The sequence below is a fragment of the Perca flavescens genome, chromosome 21 (assembly GCF_004354835.1).
Source record: "Perca flavescens isolate YP-PL-M2 chromosome 21, PFLA_1.0, whole genome shotgun sequence".
Lineage (NCBI taxonomy): Eukaryota > Metazoa > Chordata > Actinopteri > Perciformes > Percidae > Perca > Perca flavescens.
In genome coordinates this window covers 24,966,253-24,982,993 of record NC_041351.1, presented here as the reverse complement: position 1 = coordinate 24,982,993, position 16,741 = coordinate 24,966,253, and the positions used below count along the sequence as shown (strand labels likewise).

The window sequence follows — 16,741 nt, the reverse complement described above, 5'->3', positions numbered from 1 at the left end:
CCATGCGACGAGGTCGTTCAAAGCATAAGGCATGCGTCAAATTCTTCATAAGGCTATGGTGAAACTGTCCTATACTATCAGATGCTTTTCCATTTTTAGTTGTGAAGATAGTACCATTCGGAGCACGCACAGTGCGATTCGCAAAACCTCCACAAGGTGAAGGTTGAATAGAAGCCGAATAGAACTGACCCCCCTCCTCTCTAACATCCTTGAGTGCTGTCAGAGCACAGACAACTTCTGAGATTCAATGTGTGTGGTTTTACTGGGGTAGCCTGCTTCTGAGAGTGTGGAAATAGTGAACACACATAACAAGAGTCATTATACCCTACATCACGTGTGAACTTCTTAACCAGGCCAAGCCATGCATTAGTGGAGAATGCATCATTCTCATCAGAAGATCCCCATCTGTTAGATAAACTTTCAAAAGTCTGCGTCAAATGTGTTGATTCTGTGTCAAATGTGTGAGGTGAAATTACTTCAAGGTAGAAAGATCCGCAGGGAAGCCTCCCTAAGGTCATAATACACACAACGAAGTAACCTTGGTCGGAATACTGAGCATTGGTCAATGTTAACAAGATGCCTGTTGAGGAATAGTTTACTTTCTTTATTGACAATCTATTGGTTAGGTTTGCGTGGTCGTTAGGAACTTCATAGCCCCAACCTACATCACCCGTAACCCAAACAGCCTGCTTCCATGAGGAACATATGGGTCCTCCTTCTCTGTAGTATCCTAAATCCATTATCACTGCAATGTAACATACATATACCTCTCTCTCTCCTATTGATGCTCCTTTCTCCCCGCACCACACATAGTCACAGGGCTGAAGCATAAGAGTGGATGTAGTGTTGACCATGATAGTAACATTAGCTCTGTGATACCTGTTGTACTCTGAACGCCATCTACTCCTAGACGCAGAAACTGTGGAACGCGTCACTCGCTTTCCCCTCCCATGTTCCTCACTAGTGTTCCTAGTGTATCTGGGTGTGTCTGTGTCATTGGGAGAAGTGGTGTTGGAAAAAATGGTTATTTCAGTCAGCGGTTTATCATATTTTTCTAACATTATGAATGCAAAGATCACAAATGCAGTAATGAAGACTAAACCCAGTACAAATTTGGACCCCCCGAATCTCCTTGGAGGGTACCATTTCAGTAGTTTCTCGTGCTGCTCCATTGTGTGCATATCACAGCACTCTGCTCCTTTGTGTGTGTGTGTGTGTGCCTGAGCACACTGCTCTGTGTCACAGAGGAATGTCAACAGTTCCTCAGTGTAAGGAAAACAAGGAATGTGCTGTGAGTGTCAGAGCTCAACAGAATGAGTGTTTTTCAGGAATGTGCTGTGTCAAAGGTACAATATCAGTGTGTTGGTCACACTTTCTCTCCTCCTTTCAGTGTGTTGCAAATCAATGAGAAAAACTCCAGTTTTCCCCCGATTGATTTCAGAGATAGCACAGAACGCCGTCTGTCAGGCTGGTCTCTGAATCAGTTTCCCTTGTAGGTGACTCAGCAGGGAACCTGCTCGTCACTTGTTGCAGGTGTTAGCGAACCTGGCACCTCTCCTGGGTCCGGAACCTGTTTGCAGTGTGTTGCGTGCACCCACGTGGATCGTTCTGCGACCTTGACTGCTGTGTGAGTGACCAGGAGGATCTGGAAGGGTCCTTCCCATTGCTGGACTGCCAGTTCTTCCTCCTGAAGCTTTTGACCGGAGCTTATGCAGTGGTCCCTCAGCTGGTTTAGGCAGACCTGCTGAAACCTGTTATCTTATGTCAGAAAGAGCAGAAGAAAGTTGGGTGCAGTATTTCAACATGTCATGTTCCAACACAGTCTCACTCCCTACTCGTCAAATGTATGACGCATGGTCAAGGACCCTGGCGTCAAGTTTCAACGAAATAGGGGTACCCTTGGCGTTATTTTTCGACGAGGGGGTCCGTCAGATAGACATTCATGTTATTCCCTCACCGTCGGATATCGACGAAAGAAAAAAACACGCCCCCCGCCCCTTTACTCGAAATCTGTGACAGTTATTGGTATTTTTAGCCCAATAACCGCTGTTTTAATCAACATAATTCACGAGATATAATCATGGTTTATATGTATTTCTTTTTATGTTATTATTTCGGTATATTTCGGCCAGGTAAGCTGGATTGCTTTTTTGTTGATTTATATTTTTTAAACTATAATGCTACATCTATCAACATTTATTTAGATGTTATCATGGTATTCATTTCTTTACTTTAATAATATTATTTCGGTCTTATTACCGGTGAAATATTACAGTATATATGCTGTAATACAGAACATTACGATATGATCCGAGCAGGAAGCATTCAAAGCCGATAGGCCTATGCCCCAATGCAATGCGGCCATTCATTTCAAAGAATCGGGCAGCGATCAGCTGGTCTTTAACGCCAGGATCGCTTCAATATACATATATACAGTCAGTGTTTGTTTCACCAGCAACAACACGTTGCTCAGTTTTGTTCCAGTAAGTTAAGTCCAGTAAGTGACGTAGTACGTCCCGCTCAGCGGATACGAAGATAAAAATATATAATATTTGTAATATTGATGTTTTTTTCTAACGTTGTATTTGAGGAGTTAAACAATAAAGATAGTTATAATAATAAAATACAGTTTCATGTATTTGTCTCATATATTGTGTGCTCGGCCGGCCGGCGGGCGGCATCAATCTGAAATGGAATCAAGCCATTTTACGGCAGACAGCAGAAAGAGGAGCCGAACGAGTCCCCCCACCCACCCCGGAAGAACTACAAGTGCTCAAGCTTTGTAACAGATTCTGTGGCGTTTCTTATGGGAGTTGTAGTTTTAAAGTATATTGGTATATTTCTCATAAGTAGAAGTTGGCAGTGTATAATTTTGGATACACCCTGGGGTTTTTTGGGATGGAGAACACACTGGTGTCATCAGATTTTAAAAATTGAATCGTTAAATAGGGGAAAATAGCTTATTACCATATTTGACAGTGCTTACAGTAGGTAATTTGGTGACCATATCTACATGACAGCTGAGGTCCAGAGCTTTCTATAACAGCTGGTTTTATGTGTGTAGAACCTTCTGTTGCTAAATGACAGGCTTTCATACATGTACTGGGTTCAAGGTTCAGAGGTCAATATTTCAAAGCAGGAGTAATGTATCCTCTTCAGACTGACATATGTTCCTCTCCAGGTTGAGACCTTTCCAATGATGTGTTTGCTATAGTCCTACAACAACGTTTTAATTTTTACACATCATGGAGACCACTTAGCAGGAGATACTTTATTGTCCCCAGAGGGATATTTGCCTTGAGTTCAAATGCTTCACAAATAACACTTGACATATTGTTTTATCATACAGCTGACATACTTAAAATAAAAAACAACATGAACTAAGTGATATAGTCTAGACTGAAGCACATCACACAGCAACAATCTATTGCTCATCTTTCACAAACAGTGACAAGAGAAACACAACCATGCTTCTATCATGAAGCTATTGCACACCCTCAATCTCAAGCAACATTGTTTAAAGTTTTAATTGAGGTAGGTCCGAATTAGGCCTATATCATCATCAATGTTTTTATAGTTTAGAAATGTTAAGTTTACCCATATCTTCTGCCAGAGGATAAGAGCTCATACTTGGCATGGAGAATAAAGATAGAGCAGACCATATTCTGTGTGCTTGCCTTGAGAGACTGGTTTCTATTCCTCTACACAACCTTCATGAGAGTCATAATAAAATTCTCTGTAATGCAGCCTTGTATAACATAAACCATCTGATTCACCGTGGGTGTCTGCTCTAAATGATAACACACACTTTCAACACGGGCCTTCCAGCCAAAGGTGCATGTTGTCCATATGAACACCATTGGGCCTATAGGAGCAGAGCCGATGGATTGGTTCATCATTTATGACCTCTGATATCCTCTGACCCAGCTCTATCTCGAGAGTTACCTCAACTTCAGTTTCAAAGGGGGGGGGGTCAGCTTTTCTTAGACATGAGTAGGGGGGGGGGCACCAAGGAAAAAAGGTTGGGAACCCTTTTCTCAGCTTGTGAAATGGTTGAATGAGATGTGTGAGTTTTGTCTTTGTGCAGTAGTGCTGAGGTAGAAGTGTGCCAAAAATGCCATATATATACAAATGTTGTATATGTATACATACCCAAACAAAGCTATATACATCTTACTCAGTGAACAAAAACCTCGGTAACAATCTGCTTATCCTTTTAATTTCCTGAAAATGCTTCTTAAAACTAGTCCCTTCTTAATTTTGAACAGGTAGTCTCAATAAAGGCTACAAAGGTTAGGATGGCTACAAGCTGTAACCACGGTGATTGATATGAGGATCATCTTCTGAATATAATAATGAATATGTTAGGCCTACCATAAATTGATATTTCAAAAAAAGTAATTTATTTAAAACAACTATAATGCAGTGTGATTTTAAATCACTAAGTCCCACACATAAATATACTCATGTTTTACCCCTTTAGTCTTTGCTATTAATATTCATCAACTGCAAAATTAGAGAATTTGCGTTTTTAAATAACTATGTATGGAAAATAAAATAAAAAATGCTTCTCTTTGTATATAGTTTATTGTTTTTCACAACAGTACAATTCAAAACAAATGCAAATTAGTCAAACAAGCCATTAGGCTGTATTTCTAAACACTCAACTGTAGGTTTTTTATATAGTATATATAAGGCAAATCAAAGTGCTAAATATAAAACACAATTTTTTCATTATTAGTATTTTATTGTGTAAATTCTCACGTACAACGTGGAACATTCTTTCACAGACGAGATGTGGAATTTCCACGTCACTTCCGCGGATTCGTTTAAACGTAGACAAATACATGAAACTGTATTTTAATATTATAACTATCTTTATTGTTTAACTCCTCAAATACAACATTAGAAAAAAACATTAATATTACGAATGTTAGGCCTATATATTTTTATCTTCGTATCCGCCGAGCGGGACGTACTATGTCACTTCCGGAGTTTTCCACGGTTTCGTTTAAACGTTATTATGGTTCATAACTTACTGGAACAAAACTGAGCAACGTGTTGTTGCTGGTGACACAATCACTGACTGTATATATGTATATTGAAGCGATCCTGGCGTTAAAGACCAGCTGATCGCTGCCCGATTCTTTGAAATGAATGGCCGCATTGCATTGTGGGATAGGCCTATCGGCTTTGAATGCTTCCTGCTCGGATCATATCGTAATGTTCTGTATTACAGCATATACTGTTATATTTCACCGGTAATAAGACCGAAATAATATTATTAAAGTAAAGAAATGAATACCATGATAACATCTAAATAAATATTGATAGATGTAGCATTATAGTTTAAAAAATATAAATCAACAAAAAAGCAATCCAGTTTCCCTGGCCGAAATATACCGAAATAATAACATAAAAAGAAATACATATAAACCATGATACTATCTCGTGAATAATGTTGATTAAAACAGCGGTTATTGGGCTAAAAATACCAATAACTGTCACAGATTTCGAGTAAAGGGGCGGGGGGCGTGTTTTTTCTTTCGTCGATATCCGACGGTGAGGGAATAACATGAATGTCTATCTGACGGACCCCCTCGTCGAAAAATAACGCCAAGGGTACCCCTATTTCGTTGAAACTTGACGCCAGGGTCCTTGACCATGCGTCATACATTTGACGAGTAGGGAGTGAGACTGTGTTGCATGTTCACATAGAGCTGTTGAGGGAATTGCCGCCTTTGGCATTTCTGTCCTTACATAAGGAGGCCTGGCAAACAGAATCTCATACGGACTGAGATTGGAACGAGATTGTGTACGCATTCGCATATACATTAGGACCAAAGGAAGCGCCTTTGTCCTAGGAAGGCCTGTGTCTGCACAGCATTTAGCTAGTTTTGCTTTTAACGTCCCGTTAATGCGTTCCACTAAGCCCGCGGACTGCGGATGATAAATACAATGCGTCTTGATGTTTATCCCGATAAACAAGCTTATCTGTGTTATCGCTGAGTTTACAAAATGAGCTCCATTGTCGCTAGACAAAAGGCTAGGTATTCCCCATCTGGGAATGATTTCAGTCATCAGAGCCTTTGCCACCACTGAAGCTGTCTGTCTTTTGGCCGGAAACACCTCCACCCATTTAGAGAACATATCAACCATAACGAGGCAATGTTTTTTCCCCTCTGACGGTGTTAGCTCAACAAAATCCATCATCAGATGTTCAAATGGTGTTACTTTCACTCCTCTGCCAATGTTGTGTTGTGCGCATATTATGCAAGCTTTACAAAAATTTTCTGCAAATGTACCCCTTTGTAAACCATGTCTGCATGATAGCTACCACCATTCCCCCTTTTGAAATATGGTCTAACCCATGTGTCAACTTAGCAAAATGTGGGAAAAAGTGTTTTGGGAGACATGGTTTAGAATCTGGCCCTAGCCAGATGCCAGTGTTAAAGGTGCACCCTACTGTTTTCCACTGTTGTCTTTCTTGTGGTGTAGCATGTGTCTGCATAGCAATCACAGACTTTGGAAGGGAGAAGTGATCCTCTGCAGTGAGAGCTAAGGTGTCAAGTGTGAGGGGCAGGCGTGCAGCTGCTTTGGCAGCTATATCAGCACGACTGTTACCCCTAGAGACAGCATCTTGCGACCCTGTGTGTGCAGTGCATTTACATACAGCTACCCTTGTTGGTAGTAGAAAAGCAGTCAAAAGATCGTTGATCAAATGATGATGTAAAATGGGCTTACCGTCAGATTTCAGAAATTGTCGGTGTTTCCACAGTGCACCAAAGTCGTGCACCACTCCAAAAGCATACCTTGAATCCGTGAAGATGGTAACAGATGAGCCATCAGCCAACTTACATGCTTCCGTGAGGGCAATGAGCTCAGCAGCCTGTGCAGACAAATGGTTTGGGAGAGATTTAGCAATCATAGTTTCAGTGTCAGAAACTACAGCAAAGCCTACCTGTCCCTGTCCTGTTTGTGGGCAGCGCGAGGCTGTCCTATCTACATACAAAATGAGGTCTGGATTCTCGAAGGGAGTATCCGAAAGATCTGGGAGAGGTGTGCATGTTTGCAACAGCTCTGCCAAACAGTCATGCGGTTCTCCCTCCTCTGATGTAGACATAAGAGAAGCAGGGTTAAGCACAGTACAACGTTTAACTGTTACGTTAGGCATGTCAAGAAGTACTGTGTGATAATGTAGGTATTGTGCTGCAGATAAATGTGAAGCCTTTTGTTCAAGTAGGATCAAAGAGACAGCATGTGGGACTAGCAGTGTGAGTGGAGCATATCCTACTATGTCACGTGATGCCGCCAAGGCCCTTTCAGATGCTGCTACAGCCCTGAGACAAATCGGAAGGCCTGCTGCAACTGGATCGAGTTTTGCAGAGAAATAGGCCACTGGTCTTAACCTGTCTCCATGCGGCTGCAGGAAAACAGACGTCATGCATCCTACGCATTCATCCACTGTCTGAGTGAAATTAAGATTTGGGTTAGGCAAACCTAAGGTTGGAGGACTTTGAAAGGCCTTTTTAAGATCTACAAAGGCCTGCTCAGCCTCAACAGTCCAGGTTATCAAATTGTGTGCAGTCAGCCCCTTACCGTGTATCACGTCCCCTAAAGGTTGAACAAGTTCCGCGTAATTTGGGATGAAAACACGACAGTAGGAACACATTCCTAAAAATGACATCATTTGTTTTTTTGTCAACGGTTGGTAGGGAAACAATTGCCTCAATCCGCGAAGGAGACAAGGTTTTCCCTGACCCAGAAATGTCATGTCCCAGGAAGTGGACCTCTTGTTTTACAAATTGCAATTTTTTAAGACTGGCTTTGTGTCCCTCAGTTGCAAGATGACACAATAGCGCAATCGTGTCTTGCTCACACAACTCTTGTGTTGAGCTTCCAATCAAAATGTCGTCTACGTACTGCAGCAGACTTGAACCTAGGTTTGGTGTGAAGCTCTCTAGGCTGTCGCGCAGTGCGTCATTGTAGATGGTCGGAGATTCACTGTATCCCTGACAAAGGCTTGTGAAAGTGTATGGTTTTCAATCAAACGTATTTTCTTTACCGGAAAAATCGGTGTTCTTACAGGAGAATCTGGGCACGGAATTATAACTCCTGTAGCCAATAAGGAGTTAAAAACGGGTCGGATTCCATTAATAGCTTCCTGTTTTAACGGATACTGATGTTTCTGTGGTCTGTAGTCCGAACGTGGTATTATGACGACAGGTTGACAGTTTTTTATCAACCCCACGTCATATTTATGTGTCGCCCAAAGGTGTGTTGGCACTTTAGCTAAAAGTGGTGAGACGTCAATAGGTAAAATGTCATTTTTACCGTGCAAAAATGTGTCAGTTGTAGGTGCAGTTTCACTCAATATATAGATACTGCGGATACAAGGCACGCGCCATGATAAAAGTTTTCTATAATTTCCTGTTAAGGGAGAATATGAAATACAGTCATCAGCCGTGTCAGTCCAGTCAGTCAGTTTCTCACAGGTCATGACAAAGTGTCCTGGGTCTGTCTCCTGGTCTGTGGGAGACAAAGATAGAGGAATGTGAGCTACAGAGTTAGAAATTCTGAAAAACTTTTTCTGTTTATCAGTCAAGGCTACCGTCACTGCGCACGTGTGCGTGTGCCAGTCGACGTAAGACAACTCTAGCTCCTCCTTGGACTGGTCAAGGAATTTGTCAACATATTCTTCGTCTGGAGTTGGGGAGACATGAGAGATGCAATGCATTTGTTGTGGTGTTCTCAGCACTGCTAAAGGTGATACTAGTTGTTGTGCTTCTGTCAGGAGATCGATAGCCTGACGAAGGTTAATGTCCCATAGAAATGTGAAAGAGTGTGTGCTTTTTGATTTTAACAAAAACATGTCAGGAAAAAGATGATTTTTATCAAAACGCACAACCCTGAGGCCAGTGGGGATAGGAATTACCCCTATACCAAAAACACACATCAAATCTCTGCCTAATAAATTTACCGGGCACACAGGTGAGAGCAAAAATGTGCATTTTGCTCTTCTATCTGGGTCTGGATCTGTAGGATCTGTGTGCACACAAGTCATTGGAGCAGTACATTTTTCTGGCAACACCATACCACTTGCACTTCTAGAAAGAATTACTCTACCAGAAAGTTTTTGTTTAGGAAACAATGATTTTTTCAAAACCGAATTTGTAGCCCCTGAATCAACCAAGAATTCTATTTCCCTCCCCTGTATTGTCAACACTGTTGTAGGCAGTTTTTTATACACATCTGATGAATACATAGCATAAGTAGGCATTTTCTCTGCTAATTCCTTCTGTTCTATATGCTGTATTGCATCTAATATGTTTTGCCTATTGTTTGGGGGTGGTGTAGGTGTTTGTGGTATGCAGGAAAGCATGTCTTCATTGCAAGCATGTGTATCTTTGTGTGTGTGCATGTTACCCTCCTTAACAGGCGCACTCGTGTCATCCAGTCCGTCCATTCCACCACTCTTTCCATCCCCCACCGCCTGTCAATCTGCAAACTGCTGAGGGTCGTTGCGCCGTCCCTTAGACGTGTCCTTCTTGGGGTGGGGACATTCGTAGGCCCAATGCCCTTTCTCGCCACAGTTGTAGCAAGTGTCTTTGTCCACTACCCGTGTGTTGTCCCGGCTCCTGCCTCTGTTTCCTCTGCCTTTTCCTCTTCCTCTCCCTTTGCTTTTTCCTCTGGCCGCACTCCTTCTTTCTTGAGACATTGCTGCCACAGTTTTGATGAGGGTAAACTGTGCAGCTTCACTGTTCTGTTGTCTTTTCTTCTCCGTCTTTTCTCTTGTGCTGGTCAGGATTTTCTCAGCATGCTTAGCATGTCTAACAATCTCCGTCAGGGCTGAATCGGGCAGTCCAATGCAGGTTTTGTCCACTTCAGCTCTAATGTCAGGGAGCAGCCCATTCAAAAACACGTTTTTGAAATGAGCTTCCCAAAGTTCAACCACTGCTCCGGCAGCAGTTGTGCGAGCGATGCCGCTGTGTCTATCAAAAGTCTCAGACAATCGGTGCTTTAAGTCCTCCACCGTCTCGCCTCTATGCTGCTTGGTGTTTGCCACACGTGTCATGTCGATTCTGTCTGGAAACACGGTTTCTATGCCAGTGAAGAGCTCCTCCAGCAGGTCATTGTAGCCATCATTTGCTCTATTTGCGAGATTTGGATGGTGGAGGATTGGATCATCGGTTAGGTCTTTGGGGAGAAGGTGTCGGATCTTTGCATAGTCCATAGGCCCCAGGTTTATCATCAGAAGACGTCGTATTTCTGGAACAGTGGGCAGAAAAGTCTCAATGAATGCCTGAAGGGCCATGTTAAATTGTGCACCAGAGTTTTTGCACGGGGGAAGGTGGCTTGTCGCTTGTCTAATGTCCAATTCAGTCCATGCCCTATACACCAGACCTATTCCCCCTCCTTGTGTAGGGACTTGAATCATCGGAAATGCATCAGCTTCATCTCCGTCCTCATCAGTTTCCTCTGTGAGGCCTTGGAATACTGGCAATCCAGCGGTCGCGGCTGCATTAGTGCGGCGGAGTGAGATGAGTTGTTCCCGTGCCAAATCGCCTCTCGTCTGTCGGGTTGTCGGTCCCGTGGCTGCTCTCTTCTCTTTCGTGCGGCGGGGATTGGGAACAGGGGTGGGATGTCCGAGACCAGATCCACGGTTTTCAAACTCGGATAGAGAGGAGAAAATGTGTCAGTGACATTGTTCATCTCTTTTTCTTTTTTCTCTGTTTTGTTAGTATCAGTCATGCTCAACAGTGTCATCTGTTTCTGTAACTGCTTCCTCTCTCTGTTATCAGCTTCTTTCATCCACACATTAAAACATGCCTTGTTATCCTCAATTCGTTCTAAGACCTCTGTTTTAATTGTTTTCTTCCCCTTCAATTTTTCCTCCTCTGTCTGTAGATCTAATTTTAGCATCCTCAGCTTCGCTACACTCAGGAAACCATTTGGCGGAAAGCCAATGTTTTTTGACCAATAAGATAGACACCGCAAACAATCCGGTCCATATTTATGAGTCATTTCTCCCACTATGGGTCCAGTTGCATTTGCAAATTTCGTTTCCCATAATTGATTCTTGGACTTTATAGTATACTATGTCTTACTCGATGTGATCGTCACCACACCGCGAGGTTATTTGTTCGGGAAACTTACGTGAAAACCCACGTACAGCACTGCGGACGAAATCAACTTAATAGTCAAATAACTTGACCTATTTAGGATGTTTTGCCTTGTTGCAGTCTGTCTCTAAATAATTAAGAGGCTCTTCTAAAGAGTATAGACTATTTGTTTTTGCTCGGGAAACTTGTATAAAAACCCGGTGCGACCCTGCAGTCAAAATCTCTTAAATAGTTAACTATTTTATTCAACCTGCAGTCCGCCTCTTTAATCAAGAAACGTGCTATCAGTTTCGTAGATTAATTCTTTAGGCCTTGCCTACTGTTCTGCCAGTTCTCTTACTGGTCTTGTCCGTCAATCAATTGTCTTATCACCATATGAGAATTCAATCATAAATATGTCCGTGTCTGCCAAAAGATGTCATTCATAACCTCAGTTATATTTTTGTTACCCAAAAATGGCCCAAAAAAAAAAATACCCAGTTACTCAGTCTCAAAAGTCAGAATTAGTTTCATTTGTTTGTATTCACAATACTAATGATTTTTGTCATTTTTTTGGAATATCTGTCCAAAATATTGATTTTTACAATCCAATTGAATCAGAGTATGGATCTTACCCGTGCCGCCAGAAATCTCTTCCTGTTCGTTTTACGGAGTGGAAAAACAGCTTGGAGTCCTCCGCGGTCCTGGCCCCTTCTCTCTGAAAATGTTTTTATTTCGAGGTATAGAGGCAGGCTGATCGTGGATCTCCTGGTTTGCAAGACTCCAGGCCCACGGAGTCCTCCAGGCCCACGGAGTCCTCCGTGCCGCTGTTGTCAATCGTCCTAAGCCAACAACGCCAATCTGTGATAGAAATTTTCTTGCAGCAGCAGAGTTTAGTAAATATGAATGATAAAAATGAATATGAATAAAGACTGTTTGAGAATCAAACCAAAATCTGGTCTTTGAGCATTTATTATATTTTGCAAAATATGAGAATACAGATTCACAGGTACAACTGAATGAGCATTTCTAACTAAAAGTCTAAATATCCAAACATTATATAGTGAAGAAACTCCGTTAAGCCATCCCTCTCCAAGTATCTTTAGCATACTGTCACTTTCTTAAGAAAAATACCATAGACAGTCAGATCATCTCTCAACCTTCCATTCTGCTCCTGTGTCTCCTATATTAGACAAAACACCTGCTTATCTCTGGAGACAGAAAGAGATACGGTTTAGACAGTGTTATAGCCTTCTTCACCCTATCTGCAAAAAATAAACAGATGAGGAGCTGCAATTCTTTAGCGAAAATAACTTCTGCTATTGCTCACAGTCTACGAGGCCAGCTCTCTAACTGGTGCCTTTAAGTCTACAGGAAGAAACAGGATTATGTGGAGGTATAAAAGAATCTTTAAACAAATTGTCAATATCATTAAACAAATGGTTAAAATAAAATTTGCCACCACAGGTTGCTCCAATTATGTTAAGGATGTTTAATCACTCTATTGTAACTCACCATCTACCTGAATCTTTATATTCTGCTAACATTTCCCTGATATTAAAAAAAGATAAAGATGAGACTGATCCTGCCTCATATCGCCCCATCGCCTTATTAGGCTGTGATCTCAAGGTGTTCACTAAAATACTCGCAAACAGACTTAATAAATGTATCGCAAACATAATCCACCATGACCAAACGGGATTTATTCCAGGAAGATTTTCTTTTTTTAATGTCAGACGGCTCATGAATATTATGTACTCAAGACACGACAAAGATTCTAAAATTGCTATTTTAGCGCTGGACGCCGAGAAAGCCTTTGACCAGATAGAATGGCGATACATCCTAGCAGTAAGAAAGGAGTTTGGTCTAGGTGATGGCTTTGCTTCCTGGGTTGAAATGTTATACGCTGCTCCAACAGCCTCTGTAATCACTAACTATAACAGGTCCCCCATCTTCCCACTACAGCGTTCCTGTCGTCAAGGCTGCCCTTTGAGCCCATTATTGTTTGCAATTGCGATGGAACCCCTTGCCATCAGCATAAGAAGTCATCTTTCTATCACCCCATTAATCTTAGGTAAAGTCGATCACCGCATCTCACTATACGCGGACGACGTGGTTCTGTTCCTGTCCCATCCTGAAAAATCCCTACCCCCACTGCTAGAACTTTTTGAACCTGAAACCTCCACTGCCACGCCCGTTATCTATAATCATGCCTTCCCCCCTTCGCTCACTGATGCTGCTTTTAAGATTTGGAAAAATAAAGGCATCGTCACTGTAGCAGACTTATACATCAGCAATACTTTTGCCACCTTCATCCAGCTAAAGGAGAAGTTCACTCTCCCACCTACACACTTTTTTCGCTACCTCCAGATTAGAAATTACATCCGGACGAATTTATCGCATTTTGAATTAATGCCAGCCCCCATTGAACTTTATACTTTAATGAATCAGCCCCCTGACTCCAAAAAATGTGTCTCTCGATTTGTTAACCTGTTTACAGCATTTAACCCGACTCTCACACAGAATTTGAAGGAAGCATGGGAAAGGGACCTGGGTGTGATAATCACTGATGAAGACTGGTCTTCTTATCTTAAAGACATTCACAAATGCTCTATAAATTCTAGACACCAGCTAATTCAATTAATAGTGCTTCATAGACTTCACTACTCCTGCACTAAACTACATTCTTTCTATCCTTCCGTCTCCCCATACTGTCCAAAATGTAAGTCTGCTGAGGGCACCCTGGGTCACCTCTTTTGGTCTTGCCCTAAGCTTAACAGGTATTGGTCAGATATCTCTGCCTGCCTCTCCATTGTTTATGACTGTGACATTGTACTAGATCCGTGCACTGCGGTTTTCGGCAAGACCAGTCATCTAAAAATGTTGCACCACCTACATCGCAAGACTATTCAATACGGCATGATTATTGCCAAACGTAATATTTTGACATTGTGGAAAAGCGAGGATGCCCCTCTTTTAAGATCTGGCTTGCAGAGATGTCCAACTTGCTACATATGGAGAAAGTACGATATAATGTCTCCCTCAACTCAGTAACTTTTGACAAAACCTGGCATCCGTTTTTATCTTATCTATCAAGAATGTCTTAAAATGCTTGATTTTCACTTGGTGACTGTGTCAACTGGAGCATAATTTATTTATTTTTTACTTTATCTCTTTTATCTAATTCTGTGTTTGTACATGTCTGATGCATACTTTGTTACAATATTTTCTTTTTCATTTAGCTACCTAATCGTTAGTCTATCATTGTTGTCTGTTTTTTACTTGTCTATGGTTGGGTTCATTTGTCATGTTCTCCTGTGCTTTTTCTTGTATGTTAAACAGAAAAGCTATAAATACAATTTAAAAAAAAAACATTAGGGTAGACGAAGAAGAAGGCGAACACAGTGAGTAGCTGACAGAGAGCGAGTGAAGGAAAGATGATGATGATGATCGACCAGCGATGTATGGACTACAGAATGACCTAAGGAGGTCACCATCATCCACCAGCATTACCTGCATGTCATCACAACAAAGCACCCGGTGAAGAACTCCTGAGTCCATGTCTCCTCCTTCCACCATGGGGCTAAACCTTACATGTGGTGTCAGAAGTTAAAACAAGCTGGAAAATGCCTCCCAAAAAGCCCCAACAGCAGCAGAGTGCAGTGGAAGAGGAGGAAGGGGCCATTGGAGGGATTGAAGATGGCTCCCAGTCAGGAGAAAGCCCTGGTACATCTGTTGAATCTAGTCTTGTCTCCTTGGCCAATATGTTTGAGAATTTTATGCATCTGCAAATGGAGAGAGATAGAAGACAAGGAAAGGAAGCCACAAAACAAGAACAGAAATATAGTGTGCTGACTCACCAAGTCACACAACTTCAGCTGGATCTTGAGGCTGCCAGGAGTGGCCATCAATCAACACAAACAGCTGGGGCACTGAAAGGAGAGCCTAAGCTGCAACGACTTGAGGACTTTGATGACATTGACCATTTCATCACTACTTTTGAGAGGTTGGCTGAGGTCTACAACTGGCCACAGCAAGAGTGGGCCGTGCGTCTGATCCCACTTTTGACGGGTAAGGCCAGAGGGGCCTTTGTGGCAATGAATCCAGCAGATACAAAGAATTATGCCTTATTGAAAGCTGCAGTGCTGAAAAAGTACGAAATCAATAGAGAAACTTATCGTCAACGATTCCGCTCTTATGACACACCGGCTGAGGAGTCCCCCCAAGAACTGTATACTCGACTCAAAAACTCTTTTTGTAAGTGGACCCAGTACGACACCTGCAGTAAAGAGGACATGATGGAGAAAATGGTCCTGGAGCAGTATTTGAAGATTCTTTATCCAGAAGTGAAAGCCTGGGTCAAGGAGCGTGATCCGCCTACTGCAGCAAAGGCTGCTGAACTGGTGGATGCCTATGTGTGTGCTCACAAGGGACAGGGATCTTACCATTACGCGGGACAATGCAGATTCCAAGGGGGTAAGTCTGAGGGGTTTTTGGAAGGGGTTGGTTCAAGTAGCCATACACAGAGTCAGGCCAGCTATAGGAAACCTTCACGGGTAGATCAGACAAACCACAGGGTTTGGTCAGGTCGCAAAGCAGATGTAGTATGTTACAGCTGTGGTGAGGCAGGCCATACACGCCCCTTTTGTCCAGTAAAAAAGCCCACAGCTACAAACCTCTGTTATGTTCCAAGACCTAAGTTTGCATTTTTCTCAGAAGCATCTGATTCGCTAACTGTTACAGTCTTGGTAAATGGTAGACCCCTAACAGCATTGTTAGACACAGGTTGTACCCAATCTCTTGTCCAGGCCAAGTTTGTGCAAAGAGAGTTTTGGAATATAGAGGAGACAGAACCAGTTGTTTGTGTTCATGGCCACAGTTCTGAGGTGCCCACAGCAGAGATTTATTTAGAGGTACACAACCAACCTTACCTCATTAAAGTAGGAGTAGTGCCAGAGTTGCCATATCCTGTGTTATTAGGAACAGATTTTCCCATTCTCTTGGACTTAATTCAAGAGTGTAGGGGAAAGTTGTGTGGGGTTATCACTAGGTCTAAGGCAAAGGAACTCTCACCTTTACCGGTGTTAGTGGATCCAGGGGTTGAGTCACATTCAAGAGTGCTACAGACAGTTAGACCTGTTTCACCCTTGCAACTGCCTGAGTGGCTCAAGTCTACACCAGTGGAGGTAGGGAGTTCAGTTTTAGAGGCAGGTACTGCAGAGAAGCACATAACTGATACAGACAGCCACATGCCCTTTAAGCAAGTTCCAGACCCAGTTGACACATTACATCTTATGCCATTTCATAAGGAGCAGATAGAAGCAGGGTCAGAACACAGGAGGACAGGTTGGAGTTACGCAGAGAGCAGGTGTGGGAAGGGTTAAAACAGTCCGTTGAACAGCCAGAGCAGGATGTTGAGGTTCCAGGGCTAGCGGAGGAAGATGTTTCATTCCCCTGTGATCTTGCTGTTCATCAGAAAAATGACCCCACCCTAGCAGAGTGTTTCAAATATGTAGAGACTAGTCATGGTTCACTTGCTGAGTTTTTCGTGGCTGAAAATGGTGTGTTGTATAAGCAGTCAGAGTATGGGAAACAGCTTGTTCTTCCTGAGGTATCGAGGGCTGAGGTGCTCAGGGTAG

The 16,741-nt window shown here is 42.5% G+C and overlaps 1 protein-coding gene across 1 annotated transcript; it reads right to left on the bottom strand.

The window, feature by feature from the left end:
• Positions 1-1,486: 1,486 nt before the first annotated feature.
• LOC114547713 (protein NYNRIN-like) lies at positions 1,487-7,774 on the bottom strand. Its single transcript, XM_028567056.1, has 2 exons — positions 6,745-7,774; positions 1,487-1,758 (listed from the first exon to the last, which is right to left on the bottom strand). Exons 1-2 carry the CDS (start codon positions 7,772-7,774, stop codon positions 1,502-1,504), a joined length of 1,287 nt encoding a protein of 428 aa, XP_028422857.1. The 3' UTR covers positions 1,487-1,501.
• Positions 7,775-16,741: the final 8,967 nt, after the last annotated feature.